At 43.9% G+C, this 24,411-nt stretch overlaps 1 protein-coding gene across 20 annotated transcripts in view; it reads right to left on the reverse strand.

Moving 5' to 3' along the window:
* Nucleotides 1-24,411, reverse strand: part of Tenm2 (teneurin transmembrane protein 2) — a 1,198,434-nt gene that overhangs the window by 389,034 nt on the left and 784,989 nt on the right. Inside the window, exon 1 of one of the 20 annotated variants that reach the window (XM_048815961.1) lies at nt 3,264-4,525. The exons of 17 other annotated variants lie outside the window; for them this stretch is intronic. Coding sequence is in view for 1 of the 3 variants with exons in the window: in XM_048815933.1 (XP_048671890.1) it covers nt 1,918-1,933 (16 nt within the window). In the remaining 2 variants the exon portion in view is untranslated. Of the gene's footprint in view, nt 1-1,917; nt 2,484-2,534; nt 3,230-3,263; nt 4,526-24,411 lie in introns of those variants that run through there. 2 more of the 20 variants (XM_048815950.1, XM_048815933.1) reach the window with 2 other exon arrangements.

Genomic DNA, 24,411 nt, shown 5'->3' on the forward strand with positions numbered 1-24,411 from the left:
TACAAAACATGGACAGACAGGTAAAGTATCTCTCTCTCTCTCTCTCTCTCTCTCTCTCTCTCTCTCTCTCTCTGCCCCTTGAAATACCAAAAGGCAAATTTTCCATCACAACCAAAGGCAAAGAAGCGCTTTCAACTTCCAGCCACGTTTTTTAGACTAAGAACAAAATCTGGCAAGCCAGGCAGTACCCAGGGTTGCTTCTCTCACATTGGAAATAAGCTTTGCCAAACTCATACATTCATTCATTATTTTCCCAAAGATCTCACCCCACCTTTTGCAACAGTTCAATATAAAATCCAAGTGGGTTTAGTAAAAAGTTTACCGCCTAACAAATGGTTCCAATATTCTTTATTTTCTCATCCTGAAGAGCCCTGTGCTTATTTTGTCGGAAGCAAAAAAGTAGAAATGCAATTGCATTTGAGCTGATGCTAAATGTTAATAGATTTGCCTAAATGCCTGCTAATAGCCCCCCTAAAATTAGCTAGACTAGTAGTGCATGCCTAATGTGCTGGTGGTTTTCTTGTTTTACTGGCTTTTCTTTTGCTTCTTCTTCTTTTATCAGAGGGGTAAAAAAAGATCCCTTGAAAAAAAGTACAGATCTTTAAGCCGTGAGACATTTCCATTGTCACATGTGAATTCTGGAGAAAGAACATAAATTCTGAAACTATCCCACAGTTCTGACATTCTGTCATGAAGGTGACAAATCCTAGTGCTCTAATGTTTCATTAAATTAAACATGAAATGTTTAATGTTTTGTTAAATTAAACATGAAGCTGTGACTTTGGACCCGAGAAGCACAGCCTTCTATCAATTCCTCGCATTCCTTCAGGTCACTTTTTAGGTTATATAAATGGAGTTTTGTTTATTACTAGTATTGTATTTCTCTCCACCGTTAAAAGGTACTTTCTTCCAATGCAATTAGAAATAAAAACTTACAAGCAACATGATTTTGGGGATGCGTAAAACATTTCTCAACTCAGTCCGTCAGAGAAGAGCTCGCAGATAACCCTGGGCTATTCTCTATTGTCTTTTTTTATTCCCTTCAAATTTTCGCAGCTGCCACTGAGAGGTTTCTGAGGAGCAGAGGTGTTGCATGTTTTTAATTGGCTCTCAAGCCCATTTCACAGATGGGCATGCCGTTAGCCAAAGAGCAAAAGCCTCGTTGTTGAAACGGATCCTCAGACTAAAGACTGAGACTCACTTGCTCCAACTAAAGACCCTTCTGGGTTCTTTATTAGGGAGACAGAAGCTGGCAGTGAAGTCAATACAAGACAAAAGCACAACTCTGATCTGGGCAAGCGTGTGCAACCACAGAGAGGGGTGCATGGGCTCTCAGGAAGACAGAACAGAAGTTATGGTGGAACCATTTAGAAGAAGCTGATAAAGAGGATGAGATGGAACCAGACACAACCAGGTTTCTTTCCCTCCAACTCAATGACATTGTCCATGTGCTCTGCAGAGTTCTCAGTAACACATCCACAAGCTCCTACCACAAAGGCATTTCCAAACACCATCTTATGAAACATAATTTGGATGGCACATTTTAAATGGAGAGGAAAAAAAAAACACAACTACTTACCAAACTTAGAGGAAATAAATGTACCTGTCCCAGTGTCAGCTCAATTTCATTTTTTTTCATGTGAACTCAAAGTTGAGTTGATCACTGTTTTCCAAGCAAGGTTCCATAATGGTGAAACCATCCAGAACAGACACAGAACCATCCCCTCAAAGGGCAACTCACTCCAATCCCTCCAGTCCAACCAGAGCTGACCTCTGTGCTCTCCCCGGATTGACACACGACCTTTTTTGTCACTGGCCAGAAACTGTCACAACCTGAATCTGGTAACAGATCCTTGCCTGGCGAGGACCCTTTTTCCAGCTAATTCCCGAACCGGTAGGAATATAATTGACACTTACCATTCTGAAGCTTCATGTCTGTGAGGCAAACTAAATAAATTAAACGGATCCTACTTTAATCTTCTTTTCTAGACCCCAAATGCCTTAATCAAAAGGAAAACAAAACAAAGCAAAACAGATGTTCCCTGAGGTCCTTTTTTAAACCACCAGAGCATAAGCAAAGGAATCGCTGTCTCTTTTTACGAAACGCCTAGAGCTTGTGCCTTTACATCATTAGCAACCGGAAGGACCCCTAACATCCCTCTGCTCCATGCTCACTCTCCCCACCATCACCTTCACATCTATCATTTGTGGTCAGGCCTAGGTTTATCTTACACCTTAAATCAAAATCTGGAAGATGCTTCAGTTGGATATCTGGCTTGGCACGCCTCCTGTAGAGATCCCACGTACACACATTTATTTCCTTCCTGCAAATGAACTGTGGCGTTTGTGGTCCCTCTTAGCCTCCCCAGTGCACACTTTACCATGAAATGAGTCCAGGCTACCGGACTTCATTGGGGGTTAGCTGTCCCGCAAAGCTCATTTGGCTCTTCCCATAAAGGCAAAAGGCTCCAAAAGACTGGCAAGGCACTTTTAACTCTGTTTGAGGAGCTTGTTAGCAACAGCTGCACACTTACCGGGCTTCCGGGACCTCGACAGAGCTGTCCTATTCCTTCAGGGAGTAGGAACCCCAAATGAAATCGACCCATCCTTAGCTGAAGCCATCTAAGCTCCACCTGATTCTCACTCTCCAGAAACCAAGTGAGGCCTTGTAGAGTTACTCCGGCGTGGCCTCTCCCTGCCTTAGAAAGGTCCTGGCTGCACTTTCAAAAGTACTACTCAATAAAAAGATTTTAAAGGCTGTGCCGGGAGCCGGGAGCTTCAGATCCCAGTTTGGCTTTTTCTCCATCAGCATTCCTAAGCAAGCCTGCACAAAGCGAGGTACGCTACATTATTTATGTCAGCTCTAGGCTCTGGAAAACACACACTGGCATCCTGATTACTAAGAATCCTCATGGATACAATTAAACGGTTCCCACATATATTTCCCCCACTCTCTTCCCCAAGTCAACCTCTTTCAGAGAAAACAAAAGCACTCTGAGGCATGTCCCAACTCATCTAGGAGGAGCTAAGAGGGCAGGGAAATATGGCCAGCATGGGGAATGAGCCCAGGGACAAGGGCCCTTTCCCTGGAGGGAGCAGAGGACATTTGGGGAAATGCCCCGCAAGAGGCCTCCCGGGTTAGGGCCACTGGCATGGAAGCAACAAGGTTAAGGCACTCCAGCAAACATTTTGATGAATTCATGGAAGATTGATTTAGAATGGGCCGTTAAGGGAAGCAAGGAATATTTGGCAACACCACTAACCTTCCAGGCTGGATGAAGAGCAATCGCGCTCACCCAACAAATGCTCCTCGGTGCCCCATCGAAGTCACAGCACCAGACAGAAGACCAGAGATTTAGCAAGTAGAGCAATGATTCTGTCCCCCAGTCTCCTCTTCAGTAAAATGAACAATTCTCCAGGTTTCAGCCCACTGTTTCCCTTCTTGTTCTAGCTCAGCCATACAGAATGAGCTGGGCAGATTAGCCACAGGCAGAAGGAACTCTGTGCTGGCACAGGAAAGGCAGGCTGATGACAGGTACTTCCTCCTTTGCAGGCATCGTGAGAAGGCAAGGAAAGTGCCTGGTGTCTAGCTGGAGAGCCCCTGCTTGGCAGGCAAAGGTGACTTCACTTTGTGAAAGCCCCAGGCACCGCTTACTGAAACAACCTTTGGCAGGACCTCACAGTTAAGTCAGTTCACCTGAGCCAGGAGTCAGCTTGGGGAGAGTCGGTTGTCTTATCTGAGAATGTAAGGAGGCACCGGCAACTTTCCTTCTCCAAAGGCGTCCCTTGATCGTGCACTCCTGTGCTTTGCCATTTTTTTTTTTTTTTACGTGACTGTCACTTCTAATGACTTAGTCCACCCCAACTCACAGAGCTTGGGTGGAAAGTTGCTGGTTAAAATGGAAGTAATAGATAGAGGACACAGTGTAGGTCAGTGGACCAGAGCCCAGAGTGGGCAGACCTACTCTCTCAGGAATGCATTAGCAGAGCATCGGGGAATGTGCTCCAGCACAGGGAGAGGCAGACTCCCCTCGACCATCAGCAGATGCAAGGCAGCATTGCAGGGCAAAACACACACATCACACCCCCATCACATGCAGCAACACGACCCAGGTACCAATGAGCAGAGGATTGGAAAAATAAAGGATTCAAATCCTCTGAGGGATGCTGTTAGGTTGGCATATTGGCTCCCTGCAATACATTCAAATGAGAGGTCCAGTCTACAAAGCCTTACTGGGGCCCTGGCCACATAGGGGTACAACTATGCTCTCTCAGTGTGAAGCACGTCTTCTCACCTTCTTTGGTAAAAATTCCAACACATGTCGGAAGTTTTCGCAAAAGCAGCTTAGAAGCAACTTAACTTGAGTGACCAGAAGAGATGCTCTTCCCTGGCAGGAAGATTACTCCAAATATTATTTATTCGTTTAATAGGTAAATCATGATTAATTTAGAAGCTGACTTTAGGCTGGAAGTCAAGGCAAGGGTCCTCTGTGGACACTCCTATATCCTCAAGTGCTTCAAGCTGGGAAGGCTATGGGTCTGCCTGTCACGTAGTCACTCTGGCCTTGGACAAGCTCTCCACCCTCCTTGAGCCTGTTTCCTCATGTGGAAGCTACAGGCAATGAGATGGTATAAGTTTGAGGACTCAGTGAGAAATAGAAAATCTTTAGCTCCGTGGCTGGCACCTGTGAACTCCTAATCACTGTTGGCTGTTATGAATTTTCAAAATGTTATCAATTAAGTGGCAAAAGATTTACATGGACAAGGTTCACACCTACCTGAGCCATGTCTCTAAGTGTTCCCCGACTATCAGATCATTACTGACAACCTGTGGGCCAAGCACATACGCCATTCTTTGCCTTCAGTAAACTTTTCAGATGGGCTGCCCTCTGAAGAGGTGGCAATTAACACTGAAGAGAGCATAGAAACTGAGAGTTAAGAGGAGAGTCATCGACAATTATGTCTTTAAAAGGGGATTCCAAAGTTTTCAAAATCACCTGGATACCTTTCTGCTTATTAAACTGAAAAATAAAACTACTTTGGGATTTTGAGATTCTAAACAGGAGTGCTGTACTGGAGATGGGGCGGGGAAGATGTGACCAGAGCCCCATCCTGTAGGATTTTTCTCCTAGAGGTGTTTGTACACTCCATCCTGAAAGCCAAAAAGAGCAGAGGCTGAGAATCTCCCATCGAATGCAAAACTGGCTTTTCATGGGGAAGGACCAGGGTGGCTAGACAGGTGAAGGGATTCATTTAATTTTAGGCTATTCAGCACAGCTCTCTTGAAACCCACAGGACTGATTGTCCTTGGAAAGCTCCTTCTGTGCTCCCGTAAGGCTTAAGGTACAGCCAATGGACTCCCAGTCAGATTTTCATCTCACCTTCCAACAAATCAGTTTTGTCCCATTCCAGTGTCTCTGCTTGAGTACTGTCCTTACCAGTACTAATTTCTTGCCAAACATTTTTTTTTTAAGTGATCACTTTAAATTTTGTTTATTTAAGGTTCTCTATAAATGGAGTCCTACAGTTTGTATTAGCTGTTTTTTGTATGTATGCATGTGTTTATTCATTTATTTATTTATGCAGTGCTGGGGATTGAACCCAGGGCCTACATGCATGCTAAGGCAAGTGCTCTACCTCTGTGCTACATTCCCAGACCAGGCATTTTACTATCTGAAAGGGTTTTCATGGTTGCTTCTAAATCTTTTGAAAAAGCAAAGCAATACCTCAAACTCTTCAGATTTTATAAGGGCTGCAGTTTCATTGGATGGCAATATACATATAAACTATTAATATTTTTGGAGAGTACAGACATTTTTTCCATGTCTTTTCTAATGTCATACTTAATAGATAATCGCAATCTCTTCCGAACAAACCAACACAAGAAGGCTTGAACATGCATCTGTTTGAAAGTACTAACCACACTTCTTTCTTATATAAACAAAGTCTATGGAAACATAAATCTTCAAATGAAGAAGATTCTATAACATTTCCCCTGCTAGGAAATAGCTGCACGTTAGCTGCCTATGAGTAGCTGAACGGCATGAACATTATTAAGATCCTTTTTGCACTTAAAGTAACTCCATCTTTTGCTTCTTGTCGAGACACTTGAACAAAAATACGGTCTGTTGCATCATTCACCGAAGCTATTTCTCCAGTTGAAACATGAATTACGAGTCCTTCTGAAACACATCAGCCAAATCAAGTTGTAACACGGTCCTGCTTTATTTACTGCACAGATCACAGCTAATCACTTTCTAATACCAGCGGTGATTTGGCTTCATTAAGCTCACAATTCCCCGATTTCCCCTTTATTTAGTAACGTACCACCATGGAGGGACACACTAAGTCAGCGCTAAGTGAAGGCTCCTTCTCTGGTAAGGTGCACTTCAGCTAAGGACAGTTCTGGCTCTGCAGGGACATCTGCACCGCAGGGGGCATGTGATGAAGAACGTCAGCCTTAAAGCACAGGTCCTTCTTTGTCTCTGTAAATGACGTGGTGGTCTTGGACTTTTCTGGGAATGCAAACTCAACCCCTAATGATGAATCTCCTTAATTATGTACGGCTGAAGCCTGGGTGTGTCTCACTGGCAGAGAGCTGAGAGGCTCTCATTGCTTCCGTTGCTTCTACACAGCCCTGTCAAGAACTTCCCTGGGGCACCTACTTCCTGTTTCCACTGGGACCAGGCAACTGTTTAAGGCTATCTTTAAACGGTTGGCTTAAAAACTTAAGGTGGCAGAAAAGATTCAGAAACTGTGTCGTCCTCATAGGAATAACTTTCTTAAATGAAGCCAAAGAACAGCAGTCTTCTTATTCCCTGAAGTGGGAGGTGAGCTGTTAGGGAGAGAACTCAGAGCATTTTTTCTTGTCTGTACAAGCTGACTTGAAAACGTGGTTGATTCTGTAGGGTTCTAAGTTGTGTCTAGTTGAGAAGGCAGCCAGGCTCCTGGTAGAGAGCCTAGAGAACAGGGATGTGGAAGGATGGGGTTCCCCGTTCCCCACAGCCACCCCCACTGCTCCAGAGGAAGATGTCTTTACAACTCTTCCTGGGATCTTTTACGATAATATGGCTCCACTATCCTTTCTCAGGCTGAGTCATCAGTGAAGCTAAGGCCTCCCTATAACTTTAGTGGCAATTCTCCATCCATCTCTCCTCTCTCTCTCTCTCTCTCTCTCTCTCTCTCTCTCTCTCTCGTTATCCCACATCAAAGTTAAGAAACAAAGGTTCTAAGAGGACTCAACTGGCCAGTTAGTCCAAACATCTCAGTACAGACGAGAAAAGAAAACATCAGGAATAAGATGGGTTTTCCCAGTGCAGCTAGGGACTCGTGGTGGAGCTAGGGAGAGAATCCTGGGGTATCAATTTCCTTTATGTGGAGTCATTATTTCATTTTTTCTCCTCATTTTCCCCACACCCACCATCCCCTCTGTTTTTCTACCCTTTGTCCATGAAAAAAAAAGACCCTGGTCCATATTTTCTTATTCTGAGATTTCTGGTGGCCAGGAAGAAAGCTTACGTCTGGGCCCCATTCTAAGGAAGGCTTTGTAAGTCTATGGCCCTGCTGTGGACAGAACAAGACACACAGGACAGGCATTTCCCAAAGGTGTTCACAGCTGGAGCGTAGCCTTCGGCTCTGAGCTGTGCAGGAAGTCCAACCTCTTCTTCAGACACAGCTGGATTTGAATTTCCTAGCTACACTGTGAGTCTCTACCTATAGGTGTCTTATGAATGCAAGGAGGAGAATGGTTCCCTGGTTCCCCTAGCTTTTTGAAAGTTAGAATTAACATGTCACTCATGGAATATGCTGAAGACTCTGTAGCTAGGAGCGGCTATGATCTTTCATCATGAGCTCAGATAGCAGAGGACAATTACACATGTTTCTCTTGCACTTGAGATTCCAGGGCAGAGTCTCACTGGGGGAATCCCTACTGAAGGGCTTGTCTCCCGAGGGGCTGGCAGTACCTGGTCCCACATCATGGCATTGTGAAGAGGACGGATACAGCATTTTGGATTGAGGCACCAGAAAGATGTATAGTTCTTTGCTTAAAAGGATAAGGAAAATGGGACTCTAGACAAAAGAGAATTGTGTGTAGGGTCCAGAGGGAATCCCTTGCAACTGAAGTCTCTGTAGGCAGGTAGATTCACATCTGTCACCACGGACCAGGGAAGGGCTGGCGGGCTCTGACTCCTCTATGAACAACTGGGAAACTGCTCATGGCCAGATCAGCAGCTCCTGAATATTAGTCACTTCCTACACCGTCTGGAGCTTTGCTCTCTCCAGTCTTTCCCTGCACTGCTGCAGCTGCAGTTCCATCTAGTCTTTGATTCTTAATGCTGTTCATCAAATTGCCTTAGTGTTTCCCAATTTCATGTCACACCACCCATTGATATTCATGAAATCAAGGCTTGGGTGTGTTTTCTACATAGAACTACATATATAGGCATCTCTGTATGTGTGCGCATATCTTTTTTTTCATAGTATGTATTGCAATAAATATTAAAATTCAGAAACTCATGCATAAGCTTTCTAAGAATGTCTTGTGTTCTTGGAACCCATAGCACTCACACATGTGTTCAGAAAGACTGTCCTGGGGAAAATTTCACTCAGTTTTGTTTTTCTTTATTGTTCATTCTTGTTGTTCTTTGGACCAGAATATTTACTTTGTGCCCTTTTCCATTTCAGAATGCATTGCCTGTGACTTAAATGCAACCAGGAAAAAGATGCGCTAAAAATGAAGTTTTCACTTCGTCCTAAAGCCCAGCTGGCATAGGTCAGAGAAGAACCCACATGTTATTCTTCATCCTGGGGACTATTGCCTGAATGTGTAAAGTGCTCTTTATTCTCTAACAGGCTACCTGGGCTTGGCACTGGGTAAGCCCAAAATGTTTGTCAAGATTCCCTTGGGGACAAAGGAAAAGTCATCTATCTAGATCAAAAGTATATTAGCTGCATTAGCAATTAGTCCCCAGAGACTGACACAGACCTTTTTAGAAAGATTTCAGTGCACAGTTTTTTAAGACCTTTCATTGAATTTGCCTTGGGTACCACAGGTTTGGGGCTTTTTCATGTCCTAAGCATCAGCAGAGAAAAATGGAAAATGAGAAGCTGGAATGAGCCCTGCTGCCTGCCTTGTAGATGAACCTCAATCCAAGTCCATGCTGCCGTCCCCATCAATATTTCATGTTCCCAGAGTCATAAGAAAACACATCTGTTGCCTTCCTGCATCGTAATGTGTGGGATAGTGGAAGGATTATTACAGCACAGGTTCGAGAATTTAAAAATTCATCACCTTCTCAATTTAGAAAGCTGATATGTGGTTAGGACTTATGAAGGCTCCATGGGCCTGAAATGACCACAGGGGCCAGAGCCCTGCTCCTGAGAAGTCAGTGATGTGCTGGAAGTCCATGCGGGGAGAGGAAGGGAGGGGGCTAGATCTATAACCCCTAGGGCTGCAGGCGGAGCCAGGGGGGAGGTCTCAATTATCTGGCATACAGTGAGCAGAGCTTGACTCTTCACCATGGCACCCGACAGGGGGAAAGAGAGGAACTGCTACCACGGTGGTGAGCTCAGAGGCAAGACCCAAGTTTCCAACAGGTGTACATCACCCTCCTCCAACATGGCGATGCTGTTTCTGCCACAGCATGGTGATTTCCTGGGCCCAGTTCAGTCACTCTGTGCCTGGACGTGTGCAGCTGAGCTTCTAGCATGTGACCCTTGAGCCTAGGGCAGACCTGTAATAGTCCTCTTCCTCTAAAGGTCTTCCATGTCATTACTCTGGGTCGGTTTGACATCTTTCTCTCACTGCCAGACACATTTCAGAGACTTTTTTGCAACATCATCCCCATCTCCACTACCTGGGATGTCCACAGCCCTCCTTAGAATGGAGGGTCTCAGCCCCTGTTGAGGAAGAAATGATACCTGCTGATCCCAGCAAGGGTGACCAAGAAAGTCTGATGCTTTCCAACTCTGGATGTAAAGCTCAGCAGCTGCCTACGGAAGCATGGAAGAGTTTTACCTGCAGCAACATGGTAACGTGGGAAATGAGCACAACTTCCTGTTCTGACAGATTATCTCATAACTATATCCCCCCGTAGCCTGTCTTTTCTGCAGTGGTGAGTCTCAGTGGAATGAGTCCCAGGGACACAGTCACCAATCTGTGTGGCATCCTGGACATCCACTGTGGTTCACAAATACATTATTGCTGCTCCTCTGTCCTCGCCTTTCACTGCCTTTCTCATTTGCCTGTCCCCTGGCCCTGTCACTGGGCCATTAGAGACGAGCATCACTCAGAAGGACAGTTTTCCGTGACCTGTAAACACACAGCACAGATTCCCTCAGCGCAAGCCTGGAGGAACAGGCAGGAGTTAACATCTGCTGCAGCCAACTTTCCATGAGCATCTTTTCCACACACAGAGATAGACATTAGCAGGATGCACTAACAGTCGCTTAAAGAATGTGACTCTTTCTAAGAAATCCTTGCGCTTTAGATTTGATATAAAACCATTAAGTTCCCACGAGCAGCATTCACTAATAATAAAGTAAAAAATCTTTGTATCTTCTACTTTAACTCCAAAAATAAACTGTCAGGATGTCTGGTCCCTGAGTTCCAGATGGGCACTCTGTGTGGGCAGTGCCTACCCTTGGCTCGTTTGGCGGGGAGAGCTACAGGGGAAATTTGGAACTATCACATCAGCAGGGAAAGAAGCCATTCTCTAGGATGATCCTTCTAAATGGAAATATGAATGTCACCCCCACTTAAGTTTCTCCCTTGGCTCCCTCACTGCAGGACAAAGCCCTCATCCCATTCCATTATCCGTAGCCCCTTCTTACCACCTGCCTTTTGCTTTCTGATGCATTTCTTGAATGATCTTGCCTTCTGCAACACTTTGAGTCTTCCATCTATTGAGAAAGGCTTTCTTCTGCTCCTCCATTTCTTATACATAGGATATAATTCTAACACATCCTTCAGGACCTATTCAAATGCCTTCTTCTAGAGAACTCTCCATGCCCTCTACCTTCCACAGCTGAGGTAACATCCTTGCCTTTGTGCTCCGTACATAACAGTCTAGATTTTATGTTAAACGAGGTGCTCCCTGTAGAGCACGCAGGCCAGTGACCTGCACACTGTATGTGCTCAATCATTTTTTAACAGCTGTTATTACCCCATCATTCCATTTGCCACCTTATAGTTACAGTATTTGCTCACCTGCCCTAAGCACTTATTAAACCCAAATCCTCATCCATGAATTCTTTTGAACCACTAATGGTTTGTCCAATATCTGGCACCTAGTAGGTCTCAGTTAGGATTTGCTTAACTGAAGTAGACTCAGCATTTTGAATCTCTGAGAATTACCATGGTGCCCAGTTCCTCATTATAGAGACCAATCATGCAAACAGTGTGAACTCTCAGACTTTGCTTTCACTCTGTTTGGTCACCACTGTCTGGTCATATTACACCCCAGGCTGGGACCCCAAAGCCACACATCTCACAAGCCAAAGGCGCAGATGCAAGAAAAGTGCTTGTTCTCTGCTCTCCATTACTCTAATCCAACTATGTGTTCCAGCCTTTCCTTAATCTGATTTGAGAAGGGCCTTAATAGCAGGGTAAAAGCGGAGAATGAAGCCAGTTCCTCAAGGAGCTGCTCACTTTAATGGCAATTTCTTTGTTGTCCATTGCGACAAGTGCAGCCCCTGACTGGGACCGATTGTCGCATCTGGATACAAGCAGGAGGCTCTCCCTGAGGCTGCACGCGTTTCTTAGGGCACAAGTCAGCCCTTCGTGATTTAATTAGAGTTTTTTTCTCTCTCCACCTCTCTTGACCTTCTGCTTGATTATGTAGTGAAGTACTTCTGGAGAGCAATAATCCTGTAGGCTCGACATCAACCTTCACAGCTAGGAAAATGACAAAGCTGTCAAAATTTCTGCCTTACAACTTGCAGACAGGGTCAGTCTGGGGATGTCACTGCAGAGAAACTGAAGGGCCAGAATCCGTTAAGAGAAAAGAACGGAGAGTTAAAAAAAAAATTAAAGGACCCAAATGATGACAATTTGGAAGCTTTAGGTTTCGGGTTAGCTGGAAACTTCTGCCTTTTCGAGTGCACCATTAACTCAGTGATTTAGTAATTTCTGTGGGAGCTGCCATCCCCTTGGAATGCTATTAGTGTCAGAGTCAGGGAAAATGAGGAAGTCTTTTTTTTTTTCTCTCAGAGTATGCAAACAGAAGCTTCGAAACATGTTTGCATTTGGATTGGATGATCTAAACCAACAAAGTTCAACCTTTTCACCACGAGCTGTGAGCTGGTTGACAAGACCTACTTTTTATCAGGCAGGTTCAAAGTCTACACACTGCAGAGTCTTCCTTAATAAGAGGGACTAATAAGATTATTTCCTTAAAGATCTAACCTTGGCACCCATCCTCCTACCAGAAGGTAGAGCAGATTCATTCTCTAAATTGCTTACCTTCAAAAGAGATGCTCTATCGACTGGAGCGGGGTCCCACCCGGCATGCTATGCCAGGATGCTATTAGTGGGGATTCTCATTTGGATTTGAAGTGCCTATTATTTTTAGTCTCTCACTCTCTCTTCTCTCTCACATATATTTTTTTCCATAACCAAAAAATGAATTCCCCAAACCGAATACCAAGATTTCATTTCAGTGGCATGAATCAGAAGCACCGATCGTTCTCCTATGCCCAAGATCTTACCCCCAAATTTCTCATCTCTTCTCAGGAACACATTTTGCCAACTATTTTTTTTTTTTTAATCAGCCAGCATAGGCACATTTCCAGCCAAGCAGGATTTAAAGTAAAGAGAGAAAAAAATGGGGCATCTCTGTATTAAGTATATCTAGAGTCGAGGAAGTCTCTATTCAGAATTTTTTTTTCTCCCGAGCTTGTGTTTTGCTTGACCCATTTGAGATCACAACACTAAATCTTCAGTTGAGTGGGGAGGTTTGGGAGAAGAAAGAGCACAGGAGAATCAAACTGAATTCCATCTACCTGCCCACCTTGGCTTTCCTACAGCATGGCTTGTGTGAGCTGGTGAAATAATGAAGGCCATTTTCACTCACCATTCATGGGTGGAATGACATGCAGTCACTTTCAAGAAAGGTGACTTAAGCACAGGGACCATTTAAACAGGTCATTGTATTTCTCAAAGGTCCAACAGTGACTAGTGCACCGTGTTTAATTATGTCAAAGAGGCATAGAAAATAATTTCCTCTGAAAAAAAAAATTGGAGTTGACTCTCTTATCAGGAGAGCTCAGATTGATGCTAACTATAGATATTGGTTCTTTCCAACCAGCAGTGAGGAAAACAGGTCTAACTTTGTGTCCTAATATCTAGCATCCTGGAGGACACCAAGCTGACCACATTCCACCAAATCTATTATGTACATTTCTTTGCTCTTTTTAGCATTTCTGAAATAGAAATTCCTCTTGCAATTGATGGGGTTAGCGCATTTTAGGATGGATGAAATATTTTCATGAATACTTAATGAATCTTGCTTCGATAAATGACTGAATGAATAGTCCAGCTCCTCATGAGGCTCCCAATACTTAAGGGAACAAATGTATTTAGTGACAGAGAAAACTTCAAACTTTTGTATCACTGACTGAGATATTTTTTTTAATCCTGTTAAAATCAAAACAACTCAAAGTAACAAAGGCTAAAAGGCAGAAGAAGAAAAAAGACAAGGGGTTTGTATTTCTCTTCCAAAGAAGGGAGCAGCTTGGCCACACCAAGCATTCCTACCTATTTGGAAAGGTCTGTTTTAGGGCTTGCCAGTCATTTTGCAGATTAGAAAACTGAATTTTGAAGCAATGACTCATTTCCTCAAGGCCCAAGTCACGTAAATGTAATATTAATGACAATGTTTCAAACCTGTTTCTCTGGATGAGGTTGTGAATTGCTTCTATTTAGACGGCAAGGGCCATTCTTCTGCTTAGTGACTGGGCAGTGTCTGTCTATTTAGGTAAAATAGGCCATCCTAGAACCTAGCATTCAGATCAGCAGTTCCAACATCCTATGACAATAGCTTACAAATTGTTGAACACTGAAATCTCCTAAGGATCTTTAAAAAAGTACAGATGCCTTTGTCCCATTCCTAGATGGTCAAATTTCATTGATAGGAGTTTGAACTAGGCATTAGGATGTTAAAAGTTCCTCAGGTGAATCTGATGCACTGCAATTTGGAGCCCTTTGCTCTGAGGAAATGGGGCTGATGACTCATTCCTGGTGGAAGTGTGCAGAGGGGATCCCATACAGAGACTCTCCATCCACTTGCTGTTATTCTGCCTCTTCTTTAAGTCACACATGACCTCTTCTAAGAGGTTCGGTCTCTTTTTTAAAAACTTGCATTTATTAAGTTACTTTTACCTCATTTTCTCCCAGACTGGCTAATGATGTCACATCCAATCAAAAGAGAAAATGTGGTGTCTTGTTCACTCTGTATATTCCGTTCATGGGTTAACATGGACTTACGTCCTCATCCACGCTACTGAACCCAGCTTGACCGATGCTCACTTCTTTTGGCCAATCAGTGCCCTTTGCTCTTGGTTTCTGTGGCAGGCGAGGTGAATGACCCCATCTTCAGGCCTGGCTGGTTAGCAGGCTTCTTCTCCATATCAAAGCAACTAGTCCAGGGATGGGTCCAGGTTTTTACCAGGACATTGGGAAAGTGCTTAGTGAAAGATAATCTTTCCCAAAGTGAAGTCTGGCCTTTGCTCTTAGCTCCTGGGAAGTGATCTGAAAGCCTTTGGAATAACAGTGTAGGGGTGCCTGAGCACAATGTCTCTGTTTACCTGGGGCCTGGGAACACGTTGAACTCTCTAACCACAGGATTTATGATGGGGGCCTTGGGTCCTGTCAAAACAACATGACCTCAACAGGGATGAAGGACTAAAGGTCAGTCCTATAGGTGGTCGGTCATCCATGTCTGTATGACTAAGCCCCAAATAAAAACTCAGCCCTTTATGGCTTGGGTCAGGTTTCTAGAGTGAAAAACCTCTCTGTGTTGCCATAGAGTGTTGTTATCTAGGGATGGTTAGCAGGACCCATGAAGGCACAGGGGGAGCACAATGGCAAAAGCCCTGGTTTTAACTTCCCTGGACTCTCTTCCCACAACTGATTGTAATATGTTTCCTTCTGCTGTGGGAAGCTGTAACTGTGAAGATAATAGCTTTCTGCAAGTTCTGTGAGTCATTCTGGTGAATGATTGAAACTGACAGTGATCTTGGGAACCACCAAAGGGGCAACTGGTATCAGAAGGAAGATTGGTCTTGGAGATCCCTAAACTTTGTAGTAGAAGTCAAAAGTAAGGGTGATCTGGTGTTTTTTTTTTTTGTTGTTGTTGTTGTTGTTGTTGTTTTTTTTTTTTTTAAGGCTCAGTCACACAGACAAAGAATCTGCTGTTCTCTTGGACTTGATCTTCAGAGGATGTAAGCTGGCATTGGTAGTGGTCATCTTTATCACCACATAGTGAGAGACAACAGGAAGAGAAAGGCCCTGGGACATTGTTCAGGCCCCTGAAATCTAACACACCTGAAGCTACCCCTGGACTTCTAGTTCCATGAGCAAAGGCCTTTTCTTCTTAATCTATTGCTAGTTGTAATATATTATACTGCCTGATTTGAGTTCTTTCTTTAGAAAATCAATTGGAAAAACTGATACAGAAAAGAGTTTAGCATAATGACTGATACACGGTCAGGTCTTTATGTTTACCTCACTAATTGTTTATTATTATTGGCATTTTGATTTTTAATATTTTCCTATTCCAAATTTCTTTTAAACTGGAGCCTTACAACCTGCCCATGATGATCCAGGTGTGCAGACCCCATTCTCCCCTCAGAGCCCAACTTCCATCCCCTGGTTCACCCAGCCACCTGCACTTGTTACCTCTGGAGTTTCAGCTACATTTGAGAGAACACTTTGGATTGTCTGTGATAAAATATGCATATTTCCTGAAACCCAAAGTATTCTCACTGAATGTAATAAGTGGAAAGTTATTTTACAGGAAATGAAAATCTAAGATTAATATTCTCCAATGCCATCTCGTCCCCTCAGGACAATTATTCACTGGTACTACAGAAAAATAAACTTGCAAAATATGGGAATTGGTTTTCTCTTCGGATTTCTAGGATAAGTGAACTCCTGAAACCTACAAAATCCGTTCCTGTATGCTCCGCCCACCATCTCACCTCATTAAAGGGACATCTGGTCCTTTACAACACAAGGCTTTAAATGAGTTCATGACGATGTGCACAAAGCAGAACAAATGAACGGGAGAAGATAGAAGATAGATTTGGAATGAATCAATCATTGAACAGTTATCGATCACCATTGATTAGTATTGTAGGAGGTAAGTTACATCATTGCTAGCCTCTCAGAACAGTGTTCATTCATTCTGTCATTCCATCAGCAAACATCTACTGAACTTGCTTGCGTCAGGCATGCTGATAGATGGTAGGAAATAAACTGTCTATATGGACTTACAGAGTAGCAAGTCCAGAATTTGGTTCATTCTAAGTCACAGAAAGTTTTATAAAAACATAGGGATCTCTCTGCACTGGGTCAGCCGCTCAGCAACCCAGGGCGGTCAGTTCTTATTTCACAAAGGAGGAAGCAGAGCCTTAGGGAGGTTACTTTGTCTGAACTGGGTGCAGAGTAAGCAGAGAACTTAGTGGTGAACCTCCTTGTCTTATTCTAAGCCACATTCTTAACCCTATTGTCTACCTCCTCTATCTGGCCCAGTATGTGGCCACCCTTATTTAGTGAATGCTAAAAGAGTTGACTCATGGTGGAGTAAACAGAAAACTACCATAGAAGGCAGTGAAGACAGTGTCTTCACCTTCTGAGTAGGACCCAAAAAAAAAAAACAAAAAAACAAACAAACAAAAAAAACATAGGGATCTGAGCTTTTACTTAGGACTATGGAATCAAACATTCCTTAGGGGTGCAGAAACCTCTTCTGAAGTGTCTCCCAGGACGGCCATGCTTAACCAAGTCTGAGACCATGGGGACTGAGGATAAAACACATCCATGGAGATGATCTAATCTGAGGTGGTGTTTCTGTATGTGGAGACTGAGTGCTGAACCGAAGCATCATTGGAGGGAGAGATCATTTCAGACAATAGACCTCTCACACTCACCCAGCTGCTTTGCTGTGAGGACCTGTTCTGAGTTGGCTCAAGCAGTGAATCACGCTGCCTCCCCACACATTGCCACGGCCCCTGGTGCAGTTCATTCCTGGGTAGAATCAACCAAGGTGAGTCAAGCAGCGGCTTGTCCACACCGGGCTCGCCCTCTCCCTGGGCCTCAAATACCAGCGAGGTTTAAAGACAATGTCTCAAAACTTCCAAAGCCATAAACACTATTGTCTTTGACTGTTTTTTTGTTCCCACCATTTTGGGGTGGCTCTTAAGTGGGAGTTTGGCTTACTTTTCTTCCCCAGGGCCATATATCTCCAATATTTCTTTTCTAGTAATAGTAGCCGTACTCTGACAATAAGGCTGGTGATATTTCATGATGCATTTGTCTATGGATGAGATAAAGTATGATATAGAAATAGGACCTAGGCAGGGGTCAGATCTTGCTTGGATCCCTGAAATTGACAATCTACTAAGAATTGGAATCATTTTTTTTTTTGATAGAGCTGAACCTCAGTTTGCTAATCTGTATAAAGGGAGAGAGCCATGGAGGGACCTACATGAGATTATGCCTTGAAAGAGAATAAAACAAATGACATGGTCAATAAGTAGCAAAGATTATTACCACTACTATTCCAATTTCTTGACAACTAAAGGCTTAGTAATCACATACACGGCTGAGGTTGTGGCTCAGTGATAGAGCACTTGCCTAGCACATGTGAGGCACTGGGTTTAATTTGCAGCACCACATTAAATAAATAAATTAATTAAATTGAATGAAGTTTAAAAAATAACCACAAACGCTTGTGATATATACAGCCCACCACATTCTCGGCTTCTACCTATCTCAGTGTGGAATGGCAAAGTACAGGAAACTGGGGCAGGTTTTACCAACTGGCTCCACAATTATTAAATACCATCTTTTTTTCTATTTCCTTATTCCTTCACACAATTCACACAATAGCAATATTATTTTCATAGAAGCTAGGGAAAAAATCTAAATAATTTTTAGAATCACAGATTACACTGTGATTTGTAATCTGTGATTATTTGAACACAAGAAAGCACATTACAAAATGTGCTTTCTTATGTTCAAATAAAAGAACATTCCCTATAAGCTAATTTTGGAGGGGTTTTGCGTGTGAATTAAGAAGAAAGTGGGCAGGCAAGAGAAAGTTTCTAACATGATAAAGGAATTTTGAAACTGGATTTGGGGGATGAATGCACAACTGTATACACTTATCAAAGCATCATTAAACAGTATGCTTACAAGAGTGAATTTCTGGTATGTATATAGACCTCTATAAGATAGAACTAGGAGAGAGAGAGAGAGAGAGAAAGAGGAAAGAAGAGGAGGGGTGGGTAGGAGGAGGACAGGAAGAAAGGAAAGAAGGGACTTCAAGGTCCAATCTCTAAATCAAAAGTTTTGATACCTCTGGTCTAAACAGTACTTCTACAAATTCTAAAGTATCAGATCTATTTCCTGGGAATGGAGAATTTGGAGTTCCAAAGGAGCCCCACAGATCCGGTGCTTTCTGACTCACAGTATGACATCAACATAGAAATCACGGTTGTCCTAGAACTAATGAAAGCTGAGAATAGGACACCCACCACTGGTTTGTTTCTGCCTCCACTGGAGACTGCTGTCTCCATGGTCACTTCTGCCAGGTGCCCTCAGACTCCCTTAGGTCTCCTATTTATCAACATCTACTCTCAAATTTGCATCTGCTCAGAGGACCAGAGAAAGCAGGTGAGGCCGTTAGAGCTAAGTACAGTTAGAACGTCAGTCTTTCTGGGAGTATCTCTGAGCAGAGGGAGAGTACACACCCGGCCACAGGGAGTGGGGCAGTGGGCAATCTCCAACCCTCTGTATCTACCAATGCAAGATGACCACCTATGAGAACCGAGGCACAGGAAGCAGGTTGGATGCTCACTGTGTAGGAGGTAAAGAATCTGATAAACTCAGAAAGTGATTGGCCAATCATTTATTTGCCACATTTCCCATGCCCGAGGCTCTTCCTACTGTCTATTACATCAGGCATTTAGCTTTTTCTGCACTCCAGCCTCTGCTGGTATCTCTCTGCAGTTGGTAACTGTTCCTGCAAGCCCTCATTTGACTTTCTTTGAGCATACAGGGTTAACATGCCATCCTGTCTAGCACTCACGCAAGTTAATATTTGGCATCCCAGGAAATAACTGCTAGTCTCATAGTGAAAGAATGAGGGCTGACAGGTGGAACCTCGTCAGACATCATTAGTTGCACTACAATGCACCTACACTTACTCAAGCCAACACAAGTGCTTTATCACTCTGATGGGACTCAGGGAGAATCCATTTAAATCATCAGAAGTTGCAGTAGAGAAGCCTATCAGCAGCTTTAAAAACTGTGTCGATTGCCCAGTGCCTAACTGGTCCAATTGCCTGGAGCTGTAAGTAAGGTCTTGGGCGCCACTCAACAAAGCAATCTGATATGACTGAAGCAGGAAGACCCACATTTTGGTCTAAAGCTCAAATCATTTCTCTCTAAGAGAAGCACACATTTTAAGGAATTAGAGGGACTCAATGAATGTGGCCTGAGTGAATTCTTTTATATCCTAGGCCTTAGTTAAGTTATTCCACATCATCCTCTCATTTAAGGCTCCTAGCATCGAAAAGGAAAGGTATTCTCATGGCTGAGAAGTGGAAGGGCCAAGCAATGTATCATACCCTCTGAAGATCCCAGAGCTTAACAATCACAGGTCCCATGCTTATTGCAATGGTTTGAATGTCCATGTCCATGTTGAAACTTAATCCTTAATGCCATGTTCTTAAGAGGCGAGGCTTTAGGAGGGCTCTGCCCCAGTGGATGGACTAATGACTTTATAAAAGTAGATTTAGGCAGATGTTTACCCCTTTCGCTCTTCTGCTTTTCTGCCAGATGAGGACACTGAGATTGCATCATCTACAGGGGTCACGCCTTCTCCAGACGCTAAACTCACTTCATTTGGGACTTCTCAGCCTCCACTCCTGTGCAAAAATCCACTTCTGTTCTTACACATTACCCAGTCTAGGGTATTTGTTATAGCAGCACAGATGGACAGAAACAATGTTATTTTTGCCTCTCCAACTTAACTGCTCTCACCCAGGCCCTCCCTATTAATCATACCCACCTAGGACAGGCCACTGTACCCAACCATTGTACCCTGCATGAGCCTGTTTATGACCATTCCTAGGAGACATCTCTGGTCCCCACTGACACTTGGTTCTAAACTGCCCTTCTTCACTTCTGCTTCCTTGGGTCTCTGGTTCTCAAATTCAATCCTGATTATTTTTGTGTCTTATCCAACACAGGACCTTATTTTTCTGCTAGTTTCCTCTCTCCATCCTGTAGCCTCCCATCGTCCACTTGCCCATTGTCTTTATCTGTTTAGAAGGTTGACATTCTCCAGTGTTAATTCCACTAGGGAATAAAACAGGTATTATTTACCTCTGTATTTTTAAGGTCCAACACCTTGTTAGATACATTTTGGACACTAACTAACTTCTTGACCAAGAAATGAATAAAGGCTGCCCATCATAACCAGTCAAAAGAAATAAAACAATCATAATGGTAATAATGATAAGGAATTATTCCTTCAGCAGCTATGACAAATACCCCAGACTGGGTAATGTGTAAGAACAGAAGTGGATTTTTGCACAGGGGTGGAGGCTGAGAAGTCCCAAATGAAGTGAGTGGCAGGTTTAGCGTGACCCCTGTAGATGATGCAATTTCAGTGTCCTCACCTGGCAGAAAAGCAGAAGAACGAGAGGGGTGAATTCAAAACTGTCAAAATATTCTCAGTCCCCAGAACACTGGGACACTTTGACCTTCAGAACAGAGAATATTTTCCCTCAAATATAGGGCTTTCAAAATATAAGGGGGGGGGAAATCACACAGCTGATCACATGCCTTTATTTGAAAAATAATAATAATCTGGAATTTGAGCACTGTTTTTCAAGGCAGGGACTGTGACGCATAAAAGCAAGGTTTAGGACAAAGAGAGATGGAAAACAGTCTAGAAATCAGTCTATTCATCCACTGGAATTACTGGGTGTCCCTTCACATTGTCTTCTAAAATTAATTTGATTCCTCAGGGAATGCATTCACTTCGGGATCAAGACAGGATCTGGGATGAACGAAGGGGCCCTCAGATAAAGAGCGACGTGGGACATAAAGAGGGTAGGCGTGTCATTTCCCAGTTAGCATGGCCTTGTGGAAAACACACATGAAGACAGCAGCCCTCGGCAAACCCAAAGGGCTGCCAGGGCTCCTTAGCTGATAGCCAACAGAACTGAAACCCAGCGGAAATCAAGCAGCAGATTATGTGTGCTGCAAGACTGGAGAAGTACCACGCAGCCTAATGAGCATATTATAACTGCAGGCTCTGCTTGTTAACTGTTGAAAATATTTTCACAAGGCTTTGGGTATGGCAGGCTAATGCCAGTTATGAAACACCAAAGCTGAAAGGGAACTCTGAGTACGCCTGGCTCAAGCAAGTCACCTGGATAATATCAGTGATTAGAAATGACTCAGATCGCGTCTGGACTTGGGGTTCCATGACAAACCCCATTGGTTCTCTCAGAGACCAGGAGGTAAACAGCATCATCAGACTCAGCGAAGAGAAGGACTGTCAAGCTACTACCAGGGGCCTCACTAGCTCTCTGATCAGCTGAAGAGAGCCACTCAAGAGCTGCCCTACCAGCAACTAGCTGTGCTCCTGGGTGACATCAATGACACTTCATAACAGCAAGTTTCTAAGGGGTGTCTTTGGGCACAGAAATACATGCACACTTTATGCAGATAAAAAGGACCTCAGTGGATGTACCCATCGATATATGATCCGCAAATGCAAATAAAATATTATTCTCTCAATGTTACAGATAAGTTTCAAGAGAGGCCAAAGGGTTGACAAGTCACTCAGCTGCTTGGTGAACACAGACCTAGGTGAGCTGGAAAGCTGTTTCAGATGCTTATTTTAAAAACAATAATGTCGTTTTGTAGCCTATGTTGGCATGGGCTTTTGGCATTGGGCTTTATACTTATAATGGGCATACACGTATGATTCCTCTTTTTAGTCTATACACAACACTGGGATTAATGAAATCCCACCTGTGGGATGCTCAGTTGGGAGTGCTTGCTTGTGACTTGGGATAGTTATTAAAAGGCAGATCCTGGGTTCCAGCCTGGACCCAGTGAAACACAATGCGTGGGGGTGGGGCCCAAGGATCTGAATTTTGGTAAAGAAAAACAAAGGCAAATTCTCCCTCGAGTCCTACACTCACAAACCACTGTTACCACAGATGACGTGCGACTTGGGTGGGGATGCATGTTCCCACCCCAAAGTAGTCCCTTTAGATCCTGTCTCCAGGGGCGTGGAATTGTTGTTATCCTCACTCATCCCTCTGTGGTCAGGATCTGCCACAGTGGACGAGACGCTCTGCAAACACGCAGGTCGGGGAGGAGATTTGCACAAATGGCACGTATCAGCTCAGCTCAGCGTGAAGCATAAAGCAGGGCCTCGTGGTTAGAGCTTTCTCCAAAAGCTATTCTTTCCTTGTACTTCTCTCAGTTTTCATTTCATCAAGTGTTATTACTTAAATTTTTTTTCTTTGCCGCAGATTCACTGCCGCACCCCCCGACAAAATGCATTTATTTAAAAAGAAAATCATGTGTCACCACGAAAAATGCAAAAGCATCATCTGCCAAAGACAAAAGCAAAGGTAAAAATGGAGACCGGGGAAAGAAAGAAAGAAATAGATGGCTGCATCTAGTGTCCTCTCCTCACTCTGATCTGGAACCAGCCCACCACCTTATTCTCCAGTCCAAGACAGGCTCCCAGCTCTCACCAGGCTGGCAGGACACAGTCAAGGGCCTCAGGAAGCCTGGGGCCGGGGCAGGGTGCACTGAAGGGGCTTGGCCAGGGAGGCCGGTGCAGCCCTCTGGGACTTCACAGCTTTGCCCCAGGCCCCTGGGTGCTGTTTACTCCTAACAGGGCCAAAGCCACCTCATTAGGTTCCTGGATGGCCCTGCAGAGGGAGGGACGATGGGGAAGGAGAATGTTCTTTTATTCCAGGTTTGAAGCGCATCAAGGGTAGGGTTCAGCATACTAAGTCCTTTTCTGACTGTAAAGATAAAAAGATAAAATAGCTCCCTCAACCACAGTGGAGTTTAGTGTGTCTTTGACAAGCAGCATAATTAAGACCTAGCATAAACACAGAGCCTCCGAGGACAGTAAAAGCTGACTAAATGGGAATTTGTTCTGTTTGGCTTTTCTTTCCTTTATTTAGTTTTTCCGGGGAAGTTTCACTTTGAAGCTGGGCCGGCCCTAGGCGAAAGTGCAGCGTCTTCGATCTCCTGGAATACCACGCCTCATCTCAGTCCCTTGGGTATTCCAGTCCCACGCCAGCCACTGCCACCCACGAAGGGCTTTCCCGGCCCCTCATCCCCTCCTAGGCCCACTCTGGCCCATGCAGCCACCAGTGCCTGGGACTGTGCTCTCCTCTCCACTGGAGGAAGCTCCTCCCCCACTAGAGCCCCAAACACAGTCCTCACACTGTACCCTCGCTCCCCACTGGGCTGATGTGAGCCAGGCAGGTGGCTGCCTGTGGTTTCTTTGTTTAACAGTGGGCTGTCCAAAGCAGAGAACCCACTTCGGAATCCTTACATCATAGCCTTGGCTTTGGTGCTGCTGAGACTGACACGGGTGGGGTGGGGTGCTGGGGGAATAGAGGCACTGGCTCCCAAGGTGAGCTGCCTGGGTTTTGAATCTCAGTTGTCTCACATTTCAGCTGAATGAACTTGAATACACTTGACCCTTCTAAGCATCAATTCTTCCATCAGTGAAATGGACTGTCAGGATGAGTAAATGAAGTGAATCATGGAAAGCACTTGGCAGAGTCCCTGGGATTGAATAGTCACTCACTAAAATTTATGCTTACAGGTTGAGTAGTCTTTATCCAGAAGTGCTTTGGTTTTTTTTTTTCCCTTTCAGATTTTGGAATATTTACATATATCATGAGATCTCTTGGGGATGGTACTTAAATCTAAACACAAAATACATTTGCTTCATATATACCTTATACACATACCCTGCAGGTAATTTTGTACTTTTCAATAATTTTGAAACAGTCTCAATGTGTGATTTTTCCCCTTGTGGCATCACATTGGCACTCAAAATATTTTCAGATATTTGAGCATTTAGGATCTTGGATTTTGGGATGAGTAACATTCAACCTGTATTATAT

Source organism: Marmota marmota, unplaced genomic scaffold (assembly GCF_001458135.2).
Source record: "Marmota marmota marmota unplaced genomic scaffold, marMar, whole genome shotgun sequence".
NCBI classification, from domain to species: Eukaryota; Metazoa; Chordata; class Mammalia; order Rodentia; family Sciuridae; genus Marmota; species Marmota marmota.